Here is a 22,099-nt window from a genome sequence, read left to right as displayed (position 1 = left end):
CCTGTGTTTACTTAAAAAGGAGACTAATATATATGTTTAACCTTGTTTTTTTTAAAAAAATTTACATGCGTGTGAGAGAGTGTATCTAGGTTAGATTACTGCAGTGCATTATATGTGGGGCTGCCTCGGAAACTGGTTTGGAAACTTCAGCTGGTACAGAATTCGGCAGCCAGGTTTCCAGTTGCTTTCTGGGCCCAACTCAAAGTGCTGGTTTTGACCTATAAAGCCTTAAATGTCCCAGGACCGCAATACCTCAAGGACTGCCTCTTTCCATATGACTCTACCCAGACCCTGAGATCACCTTCTGAGGCCCTTCTTTGTGTGCCTCCTCCACGAGAGCTCTGGAGGGTGGCGACATGGGAACAGGGCCTCTTCAGTGGTAGCTCCCCGTTTGTGGAATGCTCTCCCCAGGGAGGCTCACATGGCGCCATCATTAGGCTCCACCAGGCAAAACATTCCTCTTCTCCCAGGCCTTTGGCTGATTAAACAATTGATGCCCTTTTAAATGTGTCTGTTGGGGTTATTTTATTAGTAGTAGTATTATGTTAGGTATTTTGTGTTTTTGTGTTGTAAATTGCCCTTTGAATGAAGGGCAATATATCAATTTTAATAATAATAATTATAATGCGCTTGTGTGCACACATGCAAAGAGAACATGAGGGTCTCTAGGGTGAGGTCTCTGTTTGAATATATGCACACATATAACACAATGCCGTTCCCCTCCATGTCAAATAAATAAACACAGAACATTTTTAATACTTATGTATGTTTTATTTAATTTATTATTATTATTATTATTATTAAAAAGGTATAACTGTTTGGTTATCCCTGGGATAACAAATGCCAGAAGAAACTGTTCCCTAACTCTACCCATACTCATCCGTGTGTGTACAATATCAATCTCTCCGCTAAACAAAAATTAAAGGAAGTTTGCCAGCCCTTAATAAAAATTCCCACATCCACAACTGGGCCTCGCCTTTATTAGGACCCAGCGAAGTGTCACAATAGGAAGCAAGCCTTCAAGTTTCCCAGAACTTTTCCTAAGTTGCAATGTTAAAAAGGAGGAGGAGTTCTGGGTGAGCCCAGAAAAAAGCTGTCTTAATGTCGCGGCCACAAATATCTGATGTTGAGCAAGCAAACTTCTGCCTGCGTGCTGATGTGGCTTCTCCTTCCTCTGAGCCCCCTTGCAGCCCCCCTGCCCAGCCAGATCTGCTCCAGAGGGTCTCCCAGCCCCCAGTGCACAGGAAGGGATTTAACAGCCGGAGAGAATGGGGCTTAGCAGGTGGGGTTGGTGTGTGTGTGGGGGGGGGGGCTGCATTGCAAGGCGTGAACAGCATCATTTTTTACCCTGATCATTAGTGTGGCGTGTCCTTTACAATCGCTCCCTTGGGAAGCGCAATTTGGACTGCTGAGTCGCTGGCAAATTCATCATTTTTGTCCCGCTGGGGACGGTGGTGATGATGATGGCGGTGATTATCCGATGCCTGCCTTTTTGCATTCTGCCAAATGCAAGGGCCTTCGCTAAGAAGCGTTTTGAAAGCTCACATTCCCTCAGCTAGTGGTCAGGAAATAATCAGAGCGCATCAGCTCTCTGGCCTGGGGGATTGCACTAGGCTCTGACTCTCCTCAGTCTGGAAAGCTGTTTGGTCTAAGAGTGCAGCAGAGAGCAGGGTTAGAGGTCAAAGGGCGGGGAGGGGGGAGAGAAAACCCACCCACCTCTGTTTATCGCTGGCAGCCAGCTTCCTGCGCTGTCGGCAAAGAGGCCACTGGGTGTAACGTTCATTCGGTACAGGAAGTGCTTTCAAAGCCCCTCTGTGCTCCTGCTGCAATAGTAGTTGTGCAGAAGAGAATTTTGGCAAAGCGCAGCTTCTCTCGCCGTCGTCTGGGAGTAACAGGACAAACTGCGCCGGCCAAAATCCTTCCTTCGGTCCAACTGTTGGCGTCTCTGCTCATCTACGAACGACTGCTTTGTTCCACTCCATCCTGCTATTTTCGCTTCTCTCAATCGCACCCACCTACACTCGCAACTGAGAGACCTGGCGCGCCATCTGGGCAAGGGAGCCATTTGTTGTGCAAGAACCACCTCCATTTGGCTAAAAAATAAATAAAAAGGCAACCACTTGGTTGTGATTTCTGGAACGCCTGAAGTCCCTGAATTGTTCTTCCTTGGGATAATAGAATCATAGAAATGTAGGGTTGGAAGAGAACCTAAAGGGTCATCTAGTCGAACCCCGTGCAATTAAAAAATAATAATCATCATCATCTGTTTCTGGGAAGCCCTGGCTCTCAGTCCCCAGCTGGACACTGAAAATGTGCCTGGCATTTTTTACCATCTGAACCTGCAGAGAAGTCCCTTGGGTCCGGATCTCCTAACAGTTTCCTCCGTTTCAGCGAGTGGAAGGGACTGAGGTGGGTGGACCACATGGATCTTGGTAGCTACTGGTGGGTGCTGCCAGTTTCTCAGCCAAGCTCATTTCGTGATGCCAGGAGATTGGAAGAGCCCTTGCCAGGTTTTGACTCCAACCTGTCCGATGTGCTAAGCTTCTGTGCTTCCCCCCCAAAAAAAAACGCCTGGAAGAGGGGTCATTTCAAACACCCAGGGAGGCAGGAGAAGGTCTGCTTCATCCGCAACAAAAAGGGGTCCGTGTGCTTGGCTCCTCTCTCCTTTGGCACCAGGGTCTGTGGAGCCCCCTCTCTCCTGGGGACCAGGTGCCTTTTCCCAGGTGGGAGCAGGGCTCTGATGTCCTCTTCATCACTAAAAGGCGATGCTCCATACTTGCGCTCAAGTCTCCGGTGGATCTGTCAACGAGAAAAAGGGGCGGGGAGTGGTGAGCGAGCGTTCCTCTCAAAGGAACCGAGGCCAGCAAACAACAGAGTAGTAAAACAATACCAATAAAAAAATAAAATAAAAACCTATTTAAAAACAGGACAGTTCGCAAGAGTTCATTTGCCATTCTGGCCAGAGATGCATGTCTCGCAAAAAAGAGGGCAGTGAGGATGCTTGCAATTACAATTACACCATGAAAACATAGAATTAGCCTTTCAAAAAAGCCCAGCAAGCTACCAGTCCTTATGACTACAAAGGTAATCTTGGAACACATGCAAATTAATCCCTGGCATTGTATAGGTGACCACCAGGGAACCCCACCTGTGCCACCTTGACAGAAGAAAGGTGGGGTACATAGGCAAGCAGTCCAGCTCTGAGGGCCTTCTGGTGGTTCCCTCACTGCAAGAAGTGAAGCTACAGGGAAACAGGCAGAGGGCCTTCTCAGTGGTGGCACCCTCCCTGAGGAACGCCCTCCCTTCAGACGTCAAGGAAATAAATAACTATCTGACTTTTGGCAGCCCTGTATAAGGAATTTTTTAATGTTTGATGTTTTATTATGTTTTTATATTTTGATGGAAGTTGGCCAGAGTGGCTGGGGCAGCCCAGTCAGATGAACGGAATATGAATAATAAAATTATTATTATAGGTAGGTAGCCGTGTTGGTCTGCTGTAGTCAAAACAAACAAACAAAAAAATATTCCAGCAGCACCTTACAGACCAACTCAGTTTGTTCTTGGTATGAGCTTTCGTGTGCATGCAGACTTCTTCAGATACACTGAAACAGCAGTCACCGGACCCTTATATATAGTGAGAGGGTGGGGAGGGGTATTACTCAGAAGGGTGGTGGGAATGAGTGATTGGCTGATAGGTGTGGTAAACGACTGTTAACGACTGCAATCTTACAGGAAAAAGCAAGGGGTGAGGTGGCTAAAAATAGCTTTATCATGTATAATGAGATAAGAATCCAATGTGACTATTCAGAGAGGTCTCTCCATGGTTTTAAGTTTGGTAAGAAATTGCAATTCAGCAACTTCTCTTTCCAGTCTATTTCTGAAATTTCAGAAACCAAACTTGAAACCATGGAGAGACCTGGTCTAAATAGAGACACTGGATTCTTATCTCATTATATTTTAATTTTTATCATCTACCATATTGTTTTATTTATTTTATAGTACAGTACATTGATTATTGCTTTCATTTTATGGATGAACGGTTTCGTTAGACAGTAAAATTCATGTTAAATTGCTGTTTTAAGGGTTGTTATTAAAATTTTGGAACGGATTAATCAGTTCTGCTTTACTTTCTTGGTTTTGGAACGCTTTGGTTTTGGAACAGACTTCCAGAATGGATTAAGTTCGAGAACCAAGGTACCACTGTATTCTCATCCCTCCCGCCACCTGCCAATCAGCACAGACAGCACCAAGTCAGATGCACTAAGAGCTTGACGAGGCAACAGGCAAACTGCATTTGAAGGATTGATGACATGCTTGGACCACCCTTCATTCTATAGCAGTGTTTCCCAACCTCGGGCCTCCAGCTGTTTTTGGACTACAATTCCCATCATCCCTTGCCACTGGTCTTGCTAGTCAGGGATGATGGGAGTTGTAGTTCAAAAACAGCTGGAGGCCCAAGGTTGGGAAACACTGTTCTATAGGATCCCAGGGTATGCGGAAATGACAGGTGCTAAACCATCAAAATACAGTGGTGCCCCGCAAGACGAATGCCTCGCAAGACGGAAAACCCGCTAGACGAAAGGGTTTTCCGTTTTGGAGGCGCTTCGCAAAACGAATTTCCCTATGGGCTTGCTTCGCAAGACGAAAATGTCTTGCGAGTTCCTGCGGGGTTTTTTCCCTTTTTTCCCCCTTTTCCTAAGCCCTAAGCCACTTATCAGCTGATCCGCTAAAAGCCGCTAAACCGCTAATAGCGCTAATCCGCTAAGCTGTCAATGGGCTTGCTTCGCAAGACGCAAAAACCACTAGACGAAGAGCTTCACAGAACAGATTAATTTCGTCTTGCGAGGCACCAGTGTATTAAGATTAACGCAGCATCCAAGTGTTAAACCATCTATGGCTACGCCCAAACCCTTTGCAGGCACACCACATCACATGTGTCTCCTGCTCTCACCTTCTTCACAGACCGGCTGCCCCCGTACTCCTCCAGCTGTTGACGGAAACCTGGGTTGGGATTGGCGACGGGCCGGGCTGCCTTGACGGCCTCCAGGGCGTCGTGCCAGTTCAACTGTGTGACGGCCATGACGTACGCAAGGACGATGGTGGTGCTGCGGGAGATCCCTGCGAGGCTGGAGGCAGACGGAGAAGCCATCAGAAACCTCTGCCTCCCCTCCCGGCCTGTCGCAAGGCCCTCTGCCTGCATTCCCACCCACCAACAAACGCGAAGCCACGCTTGGGACCTTCTTGTGGGGTTGTTATTGGGGGACAACCAGCCTCCTAGAACCAACATGCTTAAGTCTGATCAGTGCATGAAGGGGTTAAAGCCATAGTCAGGTTTCCTGCCAGCCTTAGCTAGGTGATTCCCCCTCTCCTTGGGAGGAAAGTAATCAAGCCTGTTGTTCCCCTTCCCGTCTACCTGAGAAGCTCAGCGTGTGAAGATGCTAAGCTGGTTGCTGCAGCTCAGCCGCATGGCTCTTACAAGCCATCTTGCATTCCTATACCAATAATTTAGGGACTTTCACCACCGTAACAAAGCCAAGTTTTTCCACCTGTGTTTTCTGACTGCTGTGTGGGAAAGCACATGAACCTGACCTTTGGAGAGTTTGTAAGTAAACCATTTTTAACTTACCAAACGTGTGGTCTTTTCCTACGAAGGGGGAAGAGGGGACTGTTTTGGAAGTCACATATTTTAATGGTCTGACAGCCTAGATTTCTGCACTTTACTTGCTGAATGATTTGTGAATTCAAATTTTTGCTGGGATTCTCTGGCCAAAGAGAACTTCCCTAAAGCCTGGATCTTGGCGTCCAGGCTTTTTAAACCTATTTTTCCTTGCCAACCAAAAATTATGGAGCATGAACCTCACTTTTAGAAAAGCCCTGGACCTCAAGGCAGCCTCGGGAAGGCAAATAGTGAGGGACACCCTTTCTGAAGAACATAAGAAGAAACCCAGTGGGACAGAAGGGGTGGGGCAGGGAAGCAGAAGGGCAAAGACCTGTACATGTGCTTGTACAGGCTTGGGGGGGGGGACAGAATGGCTCTGTTACCCCCTCCCCCCCAAGCCTTCATCCTCCAGGTGAGCAAATACATCAATTTTGCTTTCTCATCTTTTGGGACAAGTTACATCCCCACATTTCCATATCAGTTTGTACACAGTGGCGTAGCGTGGGGGGTGCGGGGGGGGCAGCTGCACCGGGCGCAACATCTGGGGGGGGTGCGCTCGCACTCGCAGCTCTCTGCCCCTACCTGGCTCACTCACTCTCTCTCACTGCTGTGAGAATCCGATCCGAGCCGCCGGGTCGCCGCCCACTGTGGAGGGGGTGTGTACCAGGCGTGCGGGTTAGGGGGCGCAAATTACTTGCCTTGCCCCGGGTGCTGACAACCCACGCTATGCCACTGTTTGTACAGTGGACACTCGGGTTGCAAACATGATCCATGCGGGATGCACGTTCGCAACCTGCAGCGTTCGCAACCCGCAGTGCCGCATCTGCGCATGCACAGGTTGTGATTCGGCACTCCTGCGCATGCGCAAAGCGCGATTTAGCACTTCTGCACATGCGCGACCACTGAAACCCAGAAGTCACCCGTTCCAGTATTTCCGGGTTTCGGTGGGTCCATAACCCAAAAAAACGCAACCTGAGGCATCTCTAACCTGAGGTATGACTGTGATTCTTTCTTTAATTTTTTTTTTAATCCTCATGAAAATTCTCCAGCATTTTAACGCAAATTCTTCTAATATGCAGTTTTTAAATGTGCATTTCCCCCCAAATGCATTTTTTTTTTTTGCAAAAAAACTTTCCCCGATATGCATTCTTGTATTATATTTTTTCGCTAATATATTCAGTTATATGCACAGTTTACTGTGTGTCCAATTTTAGTACACATCGCTGAAATGTGCAAAATCTGGAGAAGTGCCCGTTTCAAAGGATGGCTATTGTTCCTATTTGCCAAATATTTCAAAAAGTGCAGAAAGGGCTGAGTCAAACTTCTCTGCCAGCCCTCCCTCCAGGTGGTGTTGGACTCCAACTCCCATCAGCCCCAGCCAACATAACCCAGTGCCCAGGGATGATGGGAGTTGTAGTCCAGCAACATCTGGCAGACCATAGTAGGCTCTGCAGGCGTCCTGTTTCTCCCAGGGATCCACCAGGTGCCCCCCCCCCCCGAAAGCCCACAAGAGCCGAGTGAAACAACCCCAAAAAAAGTGAACCCACCAGTGAACGAGGCAGTTCCCTCCATGCAGGCGACAGGAATGGATGAAATGTATGCATTTCTTGAAGTGCTTCTTGCTGGAAGGACAAAAACAAAGCCAAAACAGTGTGTTCAATGCCAGGGTACCAGATTTCAAGAGCAGACTCTGTACAACCTTAGCCCCATAAGACCATGGGATGGAATAGAATCAGAGAATTGTCCCCATGGATCATCTAGTCCAACTTCCTGCAGTGCAGGAATAACTCTGACTAGTTCTCAAAAGTTAAAGCTCTGGTTTTCCCAGTAGTGATGTATGGAAGTGAGAGCTGGACCATCAAGAAGGCTGATCGCCGAAGAATGGATGCTTTTGAATTCTGGTGCTGGAGGAGACTCTTGAGAGTCCCATGGACTGAAGATCAAACCTCTCCATTCTGAAGGAAATCAGCCCTGAGTGCTCCCTGGAAGGACAGATCCTGAAGCTGAGGCTCCAAGACTTTGGCCCCCTCATGAGAAGAGAAGACTCCCTGGAAAAGCCCCTGATGCTGGGAAAGATGGAGGGCACAAGGAGAAGGGGGCGACAGAGGACGAGATGGTTGGACAGTGTTCTTGAAGCTACCAGCATGAGTTTGACCAAACTGCGGGAGGCAGTGGAAGACAGGAGTCCCTGGCGTGCTCTGGTCCAGGGGGTCACGACGAGTCGGACACGACTAAACAACAACAAGCTCTCAAAAAATAACTCTTACTATGCCCCATCACCCCACATGGAACTTCTTCTCTGCCCCTCTCCTCCCCATAGGGTTTGGATCTGAAGCATTTCAGCTTGAAGCTGCACTTTCAGTCATAATAGAACCAAAACTTCCTGACCTGGTTTTTGCTTCTTGCGCAAATTCAAAAGTTCCAGAACTGGAGTGAAGCGATACCATCGAGATCTTCCTCCAGGCCATAGGATTATGTAAGTGATCATGTTTACTGGGACTCTGCACGTGGCTGAGCGACAGGTCTGCGGTGTGTTACATGCGCGTTCCTCAATGCACCAGTTTCAGTTTTGCAATTGATGGCGGAGGAGAGAACACAAGCCTGGCAGCGATTGTGCAAAACATGTGGCAGACCCCAACCCAAATTCCCAACATCTCTGACTTCTGTCTCATCAGGATTCAGTTTCAGTTTATTAATTTGTTTGCTGAAACACTATTTCTCCCCTTCTTTTCTCAACAGTGGTGCCCTCCCTGAGGAACACCCTTTCCACCAGATGTCAAGGAGATAAGTAACTATACAACTTTTAGAAGAGATCTGTTTAGGGAAGTTTTTAAATGTCTGATGTTCTATTATGTTTTACATGCGCTGGACACTGCCCAGAGTGGCTGGGACAACCCAGCCAGGTGGGTGGGGTATAAATAGTATTATTATTATTATTATTATTATTATTATTATTATTATTATTATTACCAGTTACAGATAGGTAGCCGTGTTGGTCTGCCATAGTCAAAACAAAATAAATTCCTTCCAGTAGCACCTTAAAGACCAACTAAGTTAGTTCTTGGTATGAGCTTTCGTGTGCATGCACGTGTGTATCTGAAGAAGTGTGCATGCACACGAAAGCTCATACCCAGAACTAACTTAGTTGGTCTTTAAGGGGCTACTGGAAGGAATTATTATTACCGTTACTTACATGTTGGCCTCTGGTGTGTCTGGCAGAGCAATGCGGAGGTAGATGATTCCCTGGAAAAACAAACACCCAATGACTGAGATGAGGCTCCCAGGAGCAAAGGCAGCAGTTCAACAGGTGCAGCGCCTGCCATAAAGTCCCAGGTTCAATCCCCCAAGGCATATCCAGGTAGGACTGGAAATGTCCCCTCCCTGAAAGCCTGGGGAGCTGCTACCAGTCCGTGCAAACAATACTGACCTGAATAGACCAATGACTTGACTCATTAAAAAACACTTTCCTAGGTTCCCTTGTATCTGGGCTGAGTTCAGGAGGAATTCCAAACATTTTCTTTATATCTTGCTCTGCGGAGCCGGAGGTGATCCAAGGCGGGTTAAACTTTGGGTCTTTTGCATTGCACCCCCGATCTCCTTCTGCCCCATTTAACTGCTCTTTCTTTTTTCTTATAAGGCTGATTGGGAGGGGCCATAGATCCATGGTAGAGGAACACAGAAATCTTACAAAATAATCCAAATCTTACAAAATAATAATATAAACACTAAAAGAAAAACAAACATTGACTTCCACCAATCCCACAGCACCTCCTTTACCTCTCATTGTGTCTTCCTGTTTTCCTTATCGTCTAGTCTAGCATCTAGCTATAAATCCCTCTTTCTTATCCTTTCACTTCACAAGGTTATTCCAGACACAGCCAGATTTCTGTCCTCAAACCTTGGCTTTTAAGGTATTCATTTAGGCACTCCCATTCCTTTTTCGCTTCACTTTTTGGTTTTTGTCTTATTATATCCGTCAATTTGGCTAATTCTGAATATTCTGAACGCTTACATAACCACTCTCCCCTAGTGGGTAGCTGATTCCCTTTCCAGTACTTAGCCACCAGGATTCTTGCTGCAGACGTTGCATATATGAAAAAAATAGTTTTATCTTTTGGAATATCATCATTTAAAATTCCTAAAAGGATTTCAGGCAGGGAATCTGTCTGGAGATTCCGGGAATTGAATTTGGGACTTTTCTGCTTTCAAGGCAGAAGGCGTTACAACCATGCTATAACTCCAGCCCTAGCAGCTGGATTGAGCCTGGGTAAGAGGAGACTGTGAGGAGATATGATAGCCATCTGCAAATATCTGAAGGGCTGTCACATGCAAGAGGGAACAAGCTTGTTTTCTGCTCTCGAGGTTAAAACCTAGACCAAAGGATTTTTGTTACATGAAAGGAGATTTCAACTAAACAGCAGGAAGAACTTTCTGATGGTAAGATCTGCTCAACAGTGGGACCGTCTCCCTCAGGAGGTTGTGGGCGCTCTTTCCTTGAAATGCAGATTAAAACTCACACCAGCTTTCTAAACTTTAAAGGTAAAGGTAAATTGTACCCCTGACCATTAGGTCCAGTCGCGGATGACTCTGGGGTTGCGGTGCTCATCTCGCTTTATTGGCCGAGGGAGCCAGCGTACAGCTTCCGGGTTATGTGGCCAGCATGACTAAGCCGCTTCCGGCGAACCAGAGCAGCGCACGGAAATGCCGTTTACCTTCCCGCCGGAGCAGTACCTATTTATCTACTTGCACTTTCACGTGCTTTCGAACTGCTAGGTTGGCAGGAGCAGGGACCAAGCAACAGGAGCTCAACCTGTTGCAGGGATTCGAACCGCCAACCTTCTGATCAGCAAGCCCTAGGCTCTGTGGTTTAGACCACAGCGTCCCAAATTCTAAACTTTAGGCTTGTCTAAATAAGAATGTTTTTAGCAGGTGCCAAAAAGAGTACAGGGAACGTGCCTGTTTGATCTCAATAGGGTGCTGCCATACAGCTCCCATGGGACGCAGGTGGCGCTGTGGGTTAAACCACAGAGCCTAGGACTTGCCGATCAGAATGTCGGCGGTTTGAATCCCCGCAACGGGGTGAGCTCCCATTGCTCAGTCCCTGCTCCTGCCCACCTAGCAGTTCGAAAGCACATCAAAGTGCAAGTAGATAAATAGGTACAGCTCCGGTGGGAAGGTAAACAGCGTTTCCGTGCGCTGCTCTGGTTCACCAGAAGCGGCTTAGTCCTGCTGGCCACATGACCCGGAAGCTGTACGCTGGCTCCCTCGGCCAATAAAGCAAGATGAGCGCCGCAACCCCAGTTGGCCACGACTGGACCTAATGGTCAGGGGTCCCTTCAGGGGTCCCTTTACCTTTATACAGCTCCCAAAGGAGAAGGAATTTACAGCTGGACCAAAGGATTAGATCTGTCTGCTGCTTTACCACCCCAAGTGATGTCCAAAATCTACTGTTGGAAGCCACTGCCTCACATTGTCTTAGAGTAGCGCATTGAAACCCCCTCCCTGCCCTCAATAAAAACCCAACCCACTCATACCGGAATATATGGCTGTGCGGATTCATGGATGGAGACGATGTGGGTGATATTGTGCCTGCTCAGCTGGTCGAAGTCTTTGGCATCTAGGAGAAAGAGGAGGAGGAACACAGTGTGATTGTTTCAGTTGTCCTTATTTATTACCCAAGCAACCTAGGGGTGTGCATGCACAAACTGCTGATTGCCTGGCAAACCAGAATATGCAAAATTGTATGCTGAAATAATGTGCACAAGAAGCCCTCACTTCAGTGCCAGACGACAGCAAAAGAACAAACTCTCAGTCTAACAAATTCTTGGATCCTGAAACAAGGAGAACATTCAGGGCAACCTCTAAACCCGTTCATGCTCAGGGGTGATGTGAGCTGTAGTCCAGCAACACCTGAGGGATAGCACAGTCTGTAGAGCATGAGATTCTTCATCTCAGGGTTGTGGGTTTGAGTAAAAGATTCCATGGATTGTGGGGGGTTGGACTAGATGACCCTCAGGGTCCCTTCCAACTGGAAGTCCAAAGATCCCCACACCTCCTCTGAACAATGGCCATCTAACGCTTTTGCCAGAAATAATGACTCAGAGCATTAAACATGCAGTTATGTTTAAGCAGGCCTCTCAAGTGGATGCCATTGTCATTCTAAGAGAACAAGGGAGATATTCACAGTGAGGTCCAGGGTCTCTTTTTCTAGAAAAACAGCACTGTGTTTAAGCGCTTATCCAAACTTTGCTTTCCTCTACTCTTTCCAGGCATGATCTTTACACACTTTTTTTTTTTGCTCCGGGACTTGCCCCACAAAAACCTGCTCTTTAAAGCCCAATTGGTGCAAACAAAAGTCCATGGGAAACCTGAACTGACGTTTGCTCCGATGCAGCTTTAAAGAGCAAGTTCTGTGGGGAAATTTCAGGGGAAAGCTTTGACACGGAGCATTGAAAAGCACAGACATCTGCTGGAAAGAGCAAAATGTAAGTGTGAATAAGCCCTAACATGAGACATTGAGGGATATTGAAAAGCTGGAAGGTGGGCAGAGGAGGGTGACCAAGATGAACAAGGAAGACAAGCCTCAGCAGGAACGGTTGAGGGAGCTGGGTATGTTTAGCCCGCAGAGGAGAATGACAGAATCATAGAATTGGAAGGGAACCCCAAAGGTCCTATAGTCTAACCCCTGCAACACAGGAATCTCATCTAAAGCATCCATGACAGTTGGCCATCTGAAGACCGAGAGCTGATATGACAGACATCTTCAGATATCCGAAAGGCTATTGCATGGAAGATGGAGAAAGCTTGTTTTTCTGCTGCTCTGAACCAATGGATTCAAAGGACAAGGAAGCAGATTATGAAAGGTGCATATAGTATTCTGTTAGAATGGGAAACAGAAGATGAGGAGGTGCAATCGGTCATGATCAAATGGGCACAAGATATGGGACATAATATACAATTGGAAGATTGGGAAAAATTATGGAAAATAGATTTAAAATTTACAGACTATTCTCTTCTGAAAGAAAATTATATGAAAATGATGTATAGATGGTATATAACACCAGTACAGATTGCAAGAATGTATAAAACCGGATCAAACGTATGCTGGAAGTGTAAAGAAAAAGAGGGGAACTTTTACCATACTTGGTGGGAATGTAGAGAAATTAAAATTTTTTGGGAAATGATATATAATGAGTTGAAGAAAATGTTTAAATTAACATTTGTAAAAAAACCAGAAGCATTTTTGTTAGGGATTGTAGGAAAGGCCTGCCAAGGAAAATAAAGAATTTATTTATGTATGCAACAACAGCTGCAAGAGTCTCGATATCACAAGGATGCAAGAATGAGGAAACCCCGACAAAAGAACAGTGGCAAGAGAAATTGATGAACTATGCAAAACTGGCAAAACTGACATACAAATTGCGAAACCAGGACAACTGCGACTTTAAAGAAGAAGGGGAACTTTTTACAAACTACTTAAAAAAAAACCAACCAAAATGAATTGGACTCCGTGGCAGGTTTTGAATAAACATACACAAATTTATTGATTGTTAACATAAAGGTAAAGGGACCCCTGACCATTAGGTCCAGTCGTGACCGACTATGAGGTTGCGACGCTCATCTCGCTTTATTGGCCGAGGGAGCCGGCGTACAGCTTCCAGGTCATGTGGCCAGCATGACTAAGCCGCTTCTTTCTCACAGCTAATCACATCATGTGATGTAAACATCGAGCTGGTTTGCAGCTGCGTTGCACTCATATCGTAACATATATATCCTCCAGGCACCCTTTCCCCCCTTCCCCAGGAATCCAACCACGTCAGCTTATGCACATAAGCTGACATCCATGACCATAAACAGATATTCCTGTTCCGGTACTCTTGACCATAAAAGGTTGTTCCTGTTCCTATACTCTTATCTTGGGGCAGGAGGTCAGCAACTCTAAGAGCGCTCCTGGCGCCGTTCCCGGGTCTCTTGTCAGACCTGACAAGGTCTGTGCGTCTTTTTGTGGTCAGGATGCAGGATAAGACCCAGACGTGCCATCCCTGCTCCACTTGAACTGGCAAGGTCATCCATTGCCGTCATGGACTGATAAAGGAGAGGGCTTTGAGCACTTGTTTATACAGCTGGCTTTCTGTTTATACATTGACTCAAGAGCTCAAGTTAATGCATTTTAGAAATGCTCCCTTGGAGGAGGAAAAATGAGGATTTTGGGTCCCGTTTCAGATTGACTGCACAGAAAACCCATTCCTCCCCCCCTTCACATTGAAACAGGGCCCTGTCCTGGCTTCTGATCCGTAATTGACTTCTGACTTCTGCTCAATGATTGAAACTAAAACTTTCTCGTCAAATCTGACTATGGACTAACATGAAGTTACTGGTTTCTGATCCATAATTGGATAGACATATCCTTATGAGTTTGTAAACTCTGTTTGAGTTTGTAATCTCTATTAGAGTTTGCAATCCTTGTCAGAATACATACTTTTGAACGGATTAGTTTTTGTTACAATTGACTAATAATTTGCGAGTAGGGATCACTCCCACTATTGAAACTTATATTGGCCAGAGTTCTTGGTGTGATCTGTTCTCCAGGTCTCGTTACAGGCAGGGCACGAGAAAACTGGCGATATTCCAGGCCTCCTTTTCCTCCCCGTCCTCCACGACACACACACTTGACATTCCTTCCGAAGCAAAAGCTGAGCCAAGCAGATTGTGAAACCCGTGAAAAAAAGACAGTCATGGAACCAAGAAATTACACAAAACCAAAAGAATTGCCGTGAAAATCCCTGAAACGAGAAGTAATCGACTATAGAATTGAATTAAATCCCAAGGGAGGTACTGAACAGGGCCAGGAAAGTCCTCACCTGGCAGAGAGGCCTGGGGGTGGGGAGCATTTGGCCCACAAACTCAAGATTCCCTACCCCTGTACCACAGAATCAGAAAATCATAGAGTTGAAAGGGACACCGGGGGGTCATCTAGTCCAACCCCCTGCAATGCAGAAATATGCAGCTGCCCCTTATGAAGATCGAACCTGCAACCTTGGCGGCATGAATACCACGCTCTAACCAATGGAGGCAATTGTCATGGAGGCTTTAGCTGAGATTCCTATATTGCCGGGGGTTGGACTAGATGACCCCTGGGCCCCTTCCAACTCTCAAATTCCACGATTCTATTACCTGTCGAACCTTTTACTCAGCAGTTTTTCCTGCTGACACGCTAAAAAAAACACTAATCTAGAATAAGTATTTGCTTCTCTCCCTGCTGTCCCAGCATGTTTCAAAGGCCAGGACAACCGGCAAAGATGCAAATGGCGAAGTCTTCCCTGCCCTGAAAATGCAGGCACAGGGAAAGCCGCAGCTGGCCTCTTTGGGTTTGCCAGGCATTGATTGGGCTAAGACAGGCACAGGATCCCTGCCAAGGTTCACAGCAGAATCCGAAAGAAACACAGGCCTCTATTGTCCCTCCCAGGTTCTGCAGCACGCCCATTTCTCAGACGACTCACCTATGAAGTTGCCGAGGAAGAGCCCAGGGAGAATCTGTTGGACACAAAAAGAAAAGTCGCTGTCAGTTGCAGCAGCTCTGAAGGATTTCTGGCAGGAGTTTCTCTCAACCCTTCCTGGAGGGGTGAAATATACTCGGAGTCGAGTGTGGATTTCATGCTCTTTATTCAGCTCATAGTAGTGGGGAATGCAAGTTCCCCTGAAATGTCTGCTTTATATACATTATTTACACAATGGGCCCCACGTGATTGGCTAATACCAGGATTCTCCTGTAGGCCAATCAGGTTGCGGATTCACTTCCACCTGAAGTTGGATTGGGGAGCTCCTGTGGACCAATCAGACTGCTGCATTCTGAATCCTATTGTTCTAGGACCAATCAGACTGCTGCATTCTGAATCCTATTGTTCTAGGACCAATCAGACTGCTGCATTCTGGACCCTATTGTTCTAGGACCAATCAGACTGCTGCATTCTGAATTGCTCTGAGTGCAAACAGATAAACATTTAAAGCACATGACTTCCCCTACAGATTCCTGGGGGCGATAGTTTGTTAAGGGTGCTGGGAATTGTAGCTCTGTGATGGGTAAATTACAGTGCCCATAGGCAAAGTGAAGCAATGCAAACACAGAACAACAACTTCTTCTTTTTATTTCTTTTCATGGTACAGAGGCTCTCCCCAGGCTGCTGGAGGTTTCTCTGAATTCTGACTAGGGTTGCCAGACCTCCAGGTCCGACCTGAAGTTCCGGTTAACCTGGCCCTCTCCAGCTGGCAAGTGGAGGACTTGAACATCCGTATCAGCAAGTGTGCTTTTAATTTAAAAAGAAACTTATTGAGAAGACTTTGCATGCAACTTTGAAGCTTTTGCCTAGAAGGAGCTGGCTGCAAAATATAGGACAGACACTTGGGTGGGGGGTGGTCCTGCGTTCCTCCCCGCCCCTGTCCCAATTAACTTCCATCTCCAGAGGCCACTCCCGTGACATTGCCAGAACCCGTCCTTAGGTCTCAGGTTTGAGCCCTGAAATTTCAGGGCCTGGGATGCTCTGGATCTGGCAACTCTGACAACATTCAGGCTCTGTGGGGCTTCATTCAGTGTGTGAGTGCCCTGAAACACAAGCACACATGACTCTTCCTTTTCCTTTCTCTGTGGTTCAAAGGCACCCGATCTCTCCAGGGCTCCATCTCTGTTTGCTGTGCTGCCAAAGTGCTGAACTGAGATTTTAGGAAAGTTGCAGGGCCTGGCAAGCTCTTAGGAGATGGGGGGGGGGGGCGGTTTGAAAGATCTGAGAAATCGGGAGCCTCCTATCGGCTCCGCTAGAATAATTCTGATTTCCTGGTGTTGGCTGAGTTTGGCCAATGCCCCTTTGCAAACCTGCCACAGTTGCTACCTCCATCACCACTGACCACAGACCACAGACCAAGACCACCATTGATGGGCAGCGAATGCCGAAGCACATTGCAGTGTCCTTTGCAAGCTCTGGACAGCCCTTTGACGTCCCAATTTAAGGACGTCAAAGCACAAAGTAACTTGACATTGTGACACCAGGTGGTTGGTAAAGGAGCAGCCTCGCCCACCTTTCAAATAAGGTCCAGGAGGATAGGATCTAGCTTACAGAAACAAAAACAGTTTCCCACAAGCTGCACTGCAGCATACAGAATAGGCACCGTGTGCCCCCTATTCTGTAAGCTCCAGCACCTCTTTGAAGAGGAGAGTCATCCATAACACCATCTATTCCTCTTGGGAATGTGTGCCCAAAAATGGCATTAAGGGGAAATGAATAGGAAAACCTCAAAGCTATATTGGTTTCATACCTGCCTGCGGACAGTCTCGCCAGAGTGGTGCATGGTCTGGTTATCTCTCACTTGGACTACGGCAATGTACTCTATGTGGGGCTACCTTTGAAGGTGACCCGGAAACTACAAATAATCCAGAATGCGGCAGATAGACTGGTGACTGGGGGCGGCCGCCAAGACCATATAACACCGGTCCTGAAAGATCTACATTGGCCCAGTACAATTCTGGGCACAATTCAAAGTGTTGGTGTTGACCTTTAAAGCTCTAAACGGCCTCGGTCCAATATAGCTGAAGGAGCATCTCCACCCCCATCGTTCTGCCCGGACACTGAGGTTCAGCACCGAAGGCCTTCTGACGGTTCTCTCACTGCGAGAAGCCAAGTTACAGGGAACCAGGCAGAGGGCCTTCTTGGTAGTGGCACCCGCCCTGTGGAACACCCTCCCATCAGATGTCAAAGGAAAAAACAACTACCAGACTTTTAGAAGACATCTGAAGGCAGCCCTGCTTAGGGAAGCTTTTAATGTTTAATAGATTATTGTATTTTAATATTCTGTTGGAAGCCGCCCAGAGTGGCTGGGGAAACCCAGCCAGATAGGCCGGGTATAAATAATAACTTATTATTATTATAATGGTGACAGCAGCCACGAAATTAAAAGACGCCTGCTTCTTGGGAGAAGGGCAATGACAGGCCTAGACAGCATCTTGAGAAGTAGAGACATCACCTTGCCAACAAAGGTCCGTATAGTTAAAGCTATGGTTTTCCCATTAGTGATGTATGGAAGTGAGAGCTGGACCATAAAGAAGGCTGATCGCCGAAGAATTGATGCTTTTGAATTATGGTGCTGGAGGAGACTCTTGAGAGTCCCATGGACTGCAAGAAGATCAAACCTCTCCATTCTGAAGGAAATCAGCCCTGAGTGCTCACTGGAAGGACAGATTGTGAAGCTGAGGCTCCAGTACTTTGGCCACCTCATGAGAAGAGAAGACTCCCTGGAGAAGACCCTGATGTTGGGAAAGATGGAGGGCACAAGGAGAAGGGGGCGACAGAGGACGAGATGGTTGGATAGTGTTTTCGAGTTTACCAGCATGAGTTTGACCAAACTGCAGGAGGCAGTGGAGGACAGGAGTGCCTGGCGTTCTCTGGTCCATGGGGTCACGAAGAGTCGGACACGACTAAACGACTAAACAACAACAAATTATTATAATTATTATTATACCCGTTCTCAATGAATCCTGGGAGGAAGGGCTGTGGAATCACCTCACTAAGGCTCCTTGTGGGATGGCAGCTTCCTGGAGAGTAGGAAGGCATATCCGTTGAACCAGTTTAGTTCTGCAATGGAGGCAGAATTCTGTCGCATTCTCAAGACAGAGATGGTTGGCAAGCTGGGTGGTTGTGGGTGAAGGTGGTTGCCTGCTTTAGACAGAAGCACAAAAAAGAACCTCTGTACATTGGGAGTGTTCTTTGACCTCTCCTTGCTGCTGGATTCCCAGGGGGGCATAAGAAGAGCCCACAGGATCAGGCCAATGGCCCATCAAGTCCAGCATCCTGTTCTCACAGTGGCTGGCTGAGCAGTTGCCTGTGGGAAACTGGCATGCAGGATTCGAACACAAGAGCAGCTTTCTCCTCCTGCAGTATCCAGCAGCTGGCATTCAGAGGCATTGCTGGCCAGCAGCCATCAACAGCCAGCGGTGTAGCATGGGTTGTCAGCACCCGGGGCAAGGCAAGTAATTTGTGCCCCTAACCCCTAACCTGCCGCCGCTGCCAGCTTCTTCTTGCTGCTGCCTGGGCTGGGGTATTTACGGTAAGGTAGCCACGGCGGCAGCGGCGAGTCCGTGTCAGGTGATCTGAGGCGAGTTGCCGCTGGCGCTGCCGCCCAAACGACGCCGCTTGCCTGGAGGAGGAGGAGGGCAGAGAGGCGAGGAAAATGCAACATGGCCCAGCAGCTACAGCAGCAGCAGCGGCGGCGGCGGGGCTGTGAGGAGGGGCTGCCTGGCGCGCCCTCCGCGGCCCTGACGCGCGGGGACCGCGGCGAGCGCTGAGAGCCGCTGCCTGCCGGACGCCTTCAGCCCGGATGCGCGCACAGCTCGTCGGTTCCGCGAGACATGGGGCTCTGCTACAGCCTGCGCCCGAGGCTCTTCGGCGACTCCGGAGGTGGCGAGCGCCCCCCCCCCCAGATGTTGCGCCCGGTGCGCTCGGCCCCCCCTGCACCCCCCACGCTATGCCACTGTCAACAGCCCCCTCCTCCCTGAAGGAAACAGTGGCAAAAGACACCTGGGTAGCAGTTTGGGCTTGTGAGCTGCCTGTAACCTTTCCCTTCAAGCCACATCCTTGCCACCGTCACCTGTGCACTGGTAACTTTGTACCAGAAGAGCAGTTGCTGGTCCCGGCCCTACCATTGGACAATGTGAGGGGATCACAGCTGCAGCCCCTAGCTGCCCCTCCTAAGCCCCCTGGCCATTGCCCTCTGTGGGGGACAGAGCTGTGCAGGCGACACAGCCTACTGTTACCTCTCCCAAACTAATGTGTGAACAGGCACTATTATAGCCACCACCTAAGACCATGTACCTACGGGACCATCTCTCCTGGTATGCCCCACGGAGGACCTTAAGGTCCACAAATGACAACATTTTGGAGGTCCCAGGTCGCAAGGTGGTTATATTGGTCTCAACTAGGGCCAGGGCCTTTTCAGTACTGGCCCCGACTTGGTGGAATGCTCTGTCACAAGAGACTAGGGCCCTGCGGGACTTGACATCTTTCCGCAGGGCCTGCAAGACGGAGCTGTTCTGCCCTGGCCTTTGGTTTCGACTCAGTCTGACCCTTATGTTTCCCTCCCCTTATGGTCTTGATCTATGGGCTACTTTTAAAATGAGGCTGCATTTTAAACTGCACTTTAACCTGTATTTTAAATTGTTTTTTCCCCCTTATTATGTTTTTACTGTAATTTTACTGGTGTTAGCAACCCTGAGCCCGGCTCTGGCCAGGGAGGGCTGGGTATAAATAAAATGTATTATTATTTATTTATTATGATGATGTCTAAGAAATTAATTCTGCCTACACTTTGGAACTCCCTGCCTCATGACATCAATCAGGCACCTGCTCTGCACTCTTTCCAGTGCCTGATAAAAACATTCTTGCTTAGCTAAGCCTACACAGACATTAAGGTGTATGTTTTAATCTACTTTTAGTTTATTGCTCTTTTTAATCTTTTGACTGTTTCTACTGATAAGTTTATTGTTTCATTCTCTTTGTGAACTGCTTTGAGGGTTTCCCCCTCTAATCATGTGGTGGGAGAGAGCTGCACCATGTGTCAAACTCAAAGATCCAGCTGCTAGTCCAGCTGGCATCTGTGTCTGCCGTGGGGAGGGGGGTCCTCCCTCTCAAGTGGCAAAAATGTCTGGGTCCCACCCTGAGGGCTGGGATGTGTCCCTTAAATCAGGGGAGGTTCATTGTGGCAATAATAATAATAATAATAATAATATATTTATATGCCGCTCATCTGACTGGGTGACCCCTGTCACTCTGGGGGGCTTCCAATAAATTAAAAGCTTTGTGAAACATCTCTGGGAGCTGGTGGCCCTATGGATATTGCTGAACTCTTATAATAGGGACTGGTAAGAGCTGGACCCCAGCTATACTTGTTTATTTCATTTCCCAAGATTTATAAACCCCTTGCATACAAAATCTCAAAGCGGTTTACAAAAATAACAAAACCATAAAATTATCCGTTTAAAAATCCCAGTTAAAAACGACTATTTAAAACATTCAAATAAGTAAATAAATACTTGGACAGCCCTTGTCCCCCCCCCCCTCACGCTTGAAACAAACCCTCTTTCTCAGCCTTGCCACCCCCCAGGCTGGTGCCCTCCAGAATCTAGAAACCCCATCAGGCCTTGCCAGCCACAAAGGTACACTCCATAGCAGCTTTGCCCAATCGCATTCACAGATAAACTTTCCTCTACACATCATTAGTCATACCTTGTTCATGCCATTGCCCATGGTCCAAAGCACGCTCCAGGCAGAGAGCAGAAGTAGTCCTGGTGTGTGTGTGTGTGTGTGTGTGTGTGTGTGTGATTCTCTTCCACAAAATCCCCAGCAATAGGTATGGAGCAGGGGGGAGAGGTTTCTCTCCCTAGGCCTGGCAAGAGTTTTCCACTGCCCCCCTTCACTTCTTAGGACCAGGCAGGAGGTGGAAAGGACCTCTCCAAGGTGGGAGATTCTGCTTGCCCCTTGGGGAGCCGATAAATCAGCTGTATACCTGCTGCAAACGCCCGGCCTCTTTCTCCTTTTCTGGAGAAAGCTCCTTTCCTCCAAGATGGCAAAGACGCTACTCCGGCAAATGCCCTTTTCCTGGCCGCCTCCTGTGGCTGGCACGCTGACAGTAGAGGATAAACTCCACCTCTTTCGTAATCGTGGGGGTGTGTATGTGTGTGCCAAGGGCAGGCGGTGCTGCTGCTGCTGCTGCTGCTGCTGTTCCACCGCCGGGACAAGGCTCCAGTGTTCAGAGAGAACAAAACCTTTAGTCTTCCTGGCTCGGTGACAAGCCAGGGCTGTTGGGGCATGCAGGGGAGATGTGCCTCATTGCCTCGGAAGAACGGTGCGCAATTACGCAGCAGCCGGCCACTTCTCTGCTCAGTTCCCAGGACATCCCTGCAAAAAACAACAACAACGCTTTCTAGGGAGCTGTCCCAGCAGCACACAGGCCTCTGGATCATGGGTGAACATGGCAGGCCTCCTCTAGTGTAATGTTGCGCAGTAAGGCAGGCAGAAGGCTGCCTGGGATCTGCAACTCGAAATCTGTGATTCACTCCAGCAGCAGAGAGTGTGGGAGGCCGGCAGAATGCAATGTTCCCGGCGCGGAATGTACGAGCGCAGGGCCGCCTGCCTGCCGCAGATCGAGTTACATGTCCCTTTACGAAAATAGAATCGGCAAAGCACGAGGCCACCTTAGCTGGGCGGAGAGAGACACCTCTCCGGAGCGATCGCCGGTGTTTCCTATTGGTTTAGGAGGAGGAAGAGCAGCAACGGAGTAAAATGGGATCGCTTGTGGCTGGCTCTGCCTTTATTTTTATTTTTTAAAATCTATCTTTATTAATTTTAAATAAATACATTTATGAAAAACAGACGTACATACAAGTAAACAAACATACAA

The 22,099-nt window shown here is 47.9% G+C and overlaps 1 protein-coding gene across 1 annotated transcript; it reads right to left on the bottom strand.

The window, feature by feature from the left end:
* Nucleotides 1–749: 749 nt before the first annotated feature.
* DUSP15 (dual specificity phosphatase 15) lies at nucleotides 750–21,390 on the bottom strand. The gene is made up of 7 exons (XM_079980020.1): nucleotides 20,926–21,390; nucleotides 15,160–15,193; nucleotides 11,194–11,276; nucleotides 8,853–8,902; nucleotides 7,207–7,281; nucleotides 4,952–5,126; nucleotides 750–2,799 (listed from the first exon to the last, which is right to left on the bottom strand). Exons 1-7 carry the CDS (start codon nucleotides 20,944–20,946, stop codon nucleotides 2,584–2,586), a joined length of 654 nt encoding a protein of 217 aa, XP_079836146.1. The 5' UTR covers nucleotides 20,947–21,390; the 3' UTR covers nucleotides 750–2,583.
* Between the last annotated feature and the right edge of the window lie 709 nt (nucleotides 21,391–22,099).

This window comes from Podarcis cretensis, assembly GCF_951804945.1.
Source record: "Podarcis cretensis genome assembly, chromosome: 6".
NCBI classification, from domain to species: Eukaryota; Metazoa; Chordata; class Lepidosauria; order Squamata; family Lacertidae; genus Podarcis; species Podarcis cretensis.
Note: the sequence above shows the minus strand (reverse complement) of the source record. Positions and strands in the feature narration are given on the sequence as shown.

What these genes read in the sequence shown, in the direction of transcription:
- DUSP15 (XM_079980020.1), bottom strand. Translation starts at nt 20,946, where the DNA reads ATGGGCAATGGCATGAACAAG. An exon ending in TGGGCAATGGCATGAACAAG is followed by an intron (nt 15,194 to 20,925) that starts GTATGACTAATG and finishes TGTGTCCAACAG; the next exon opens with ATTCTCCCTGGGCTCTTCCT. An exon ending in CCGCACAGCCATATATTCCG is followed by an intron (nt 8,903 to 11,193) that starts GTATGAGTGGGT and finishes TTGTTTTTCCAG; the next exon opens with GGAATCATCTACCTCCGCAT.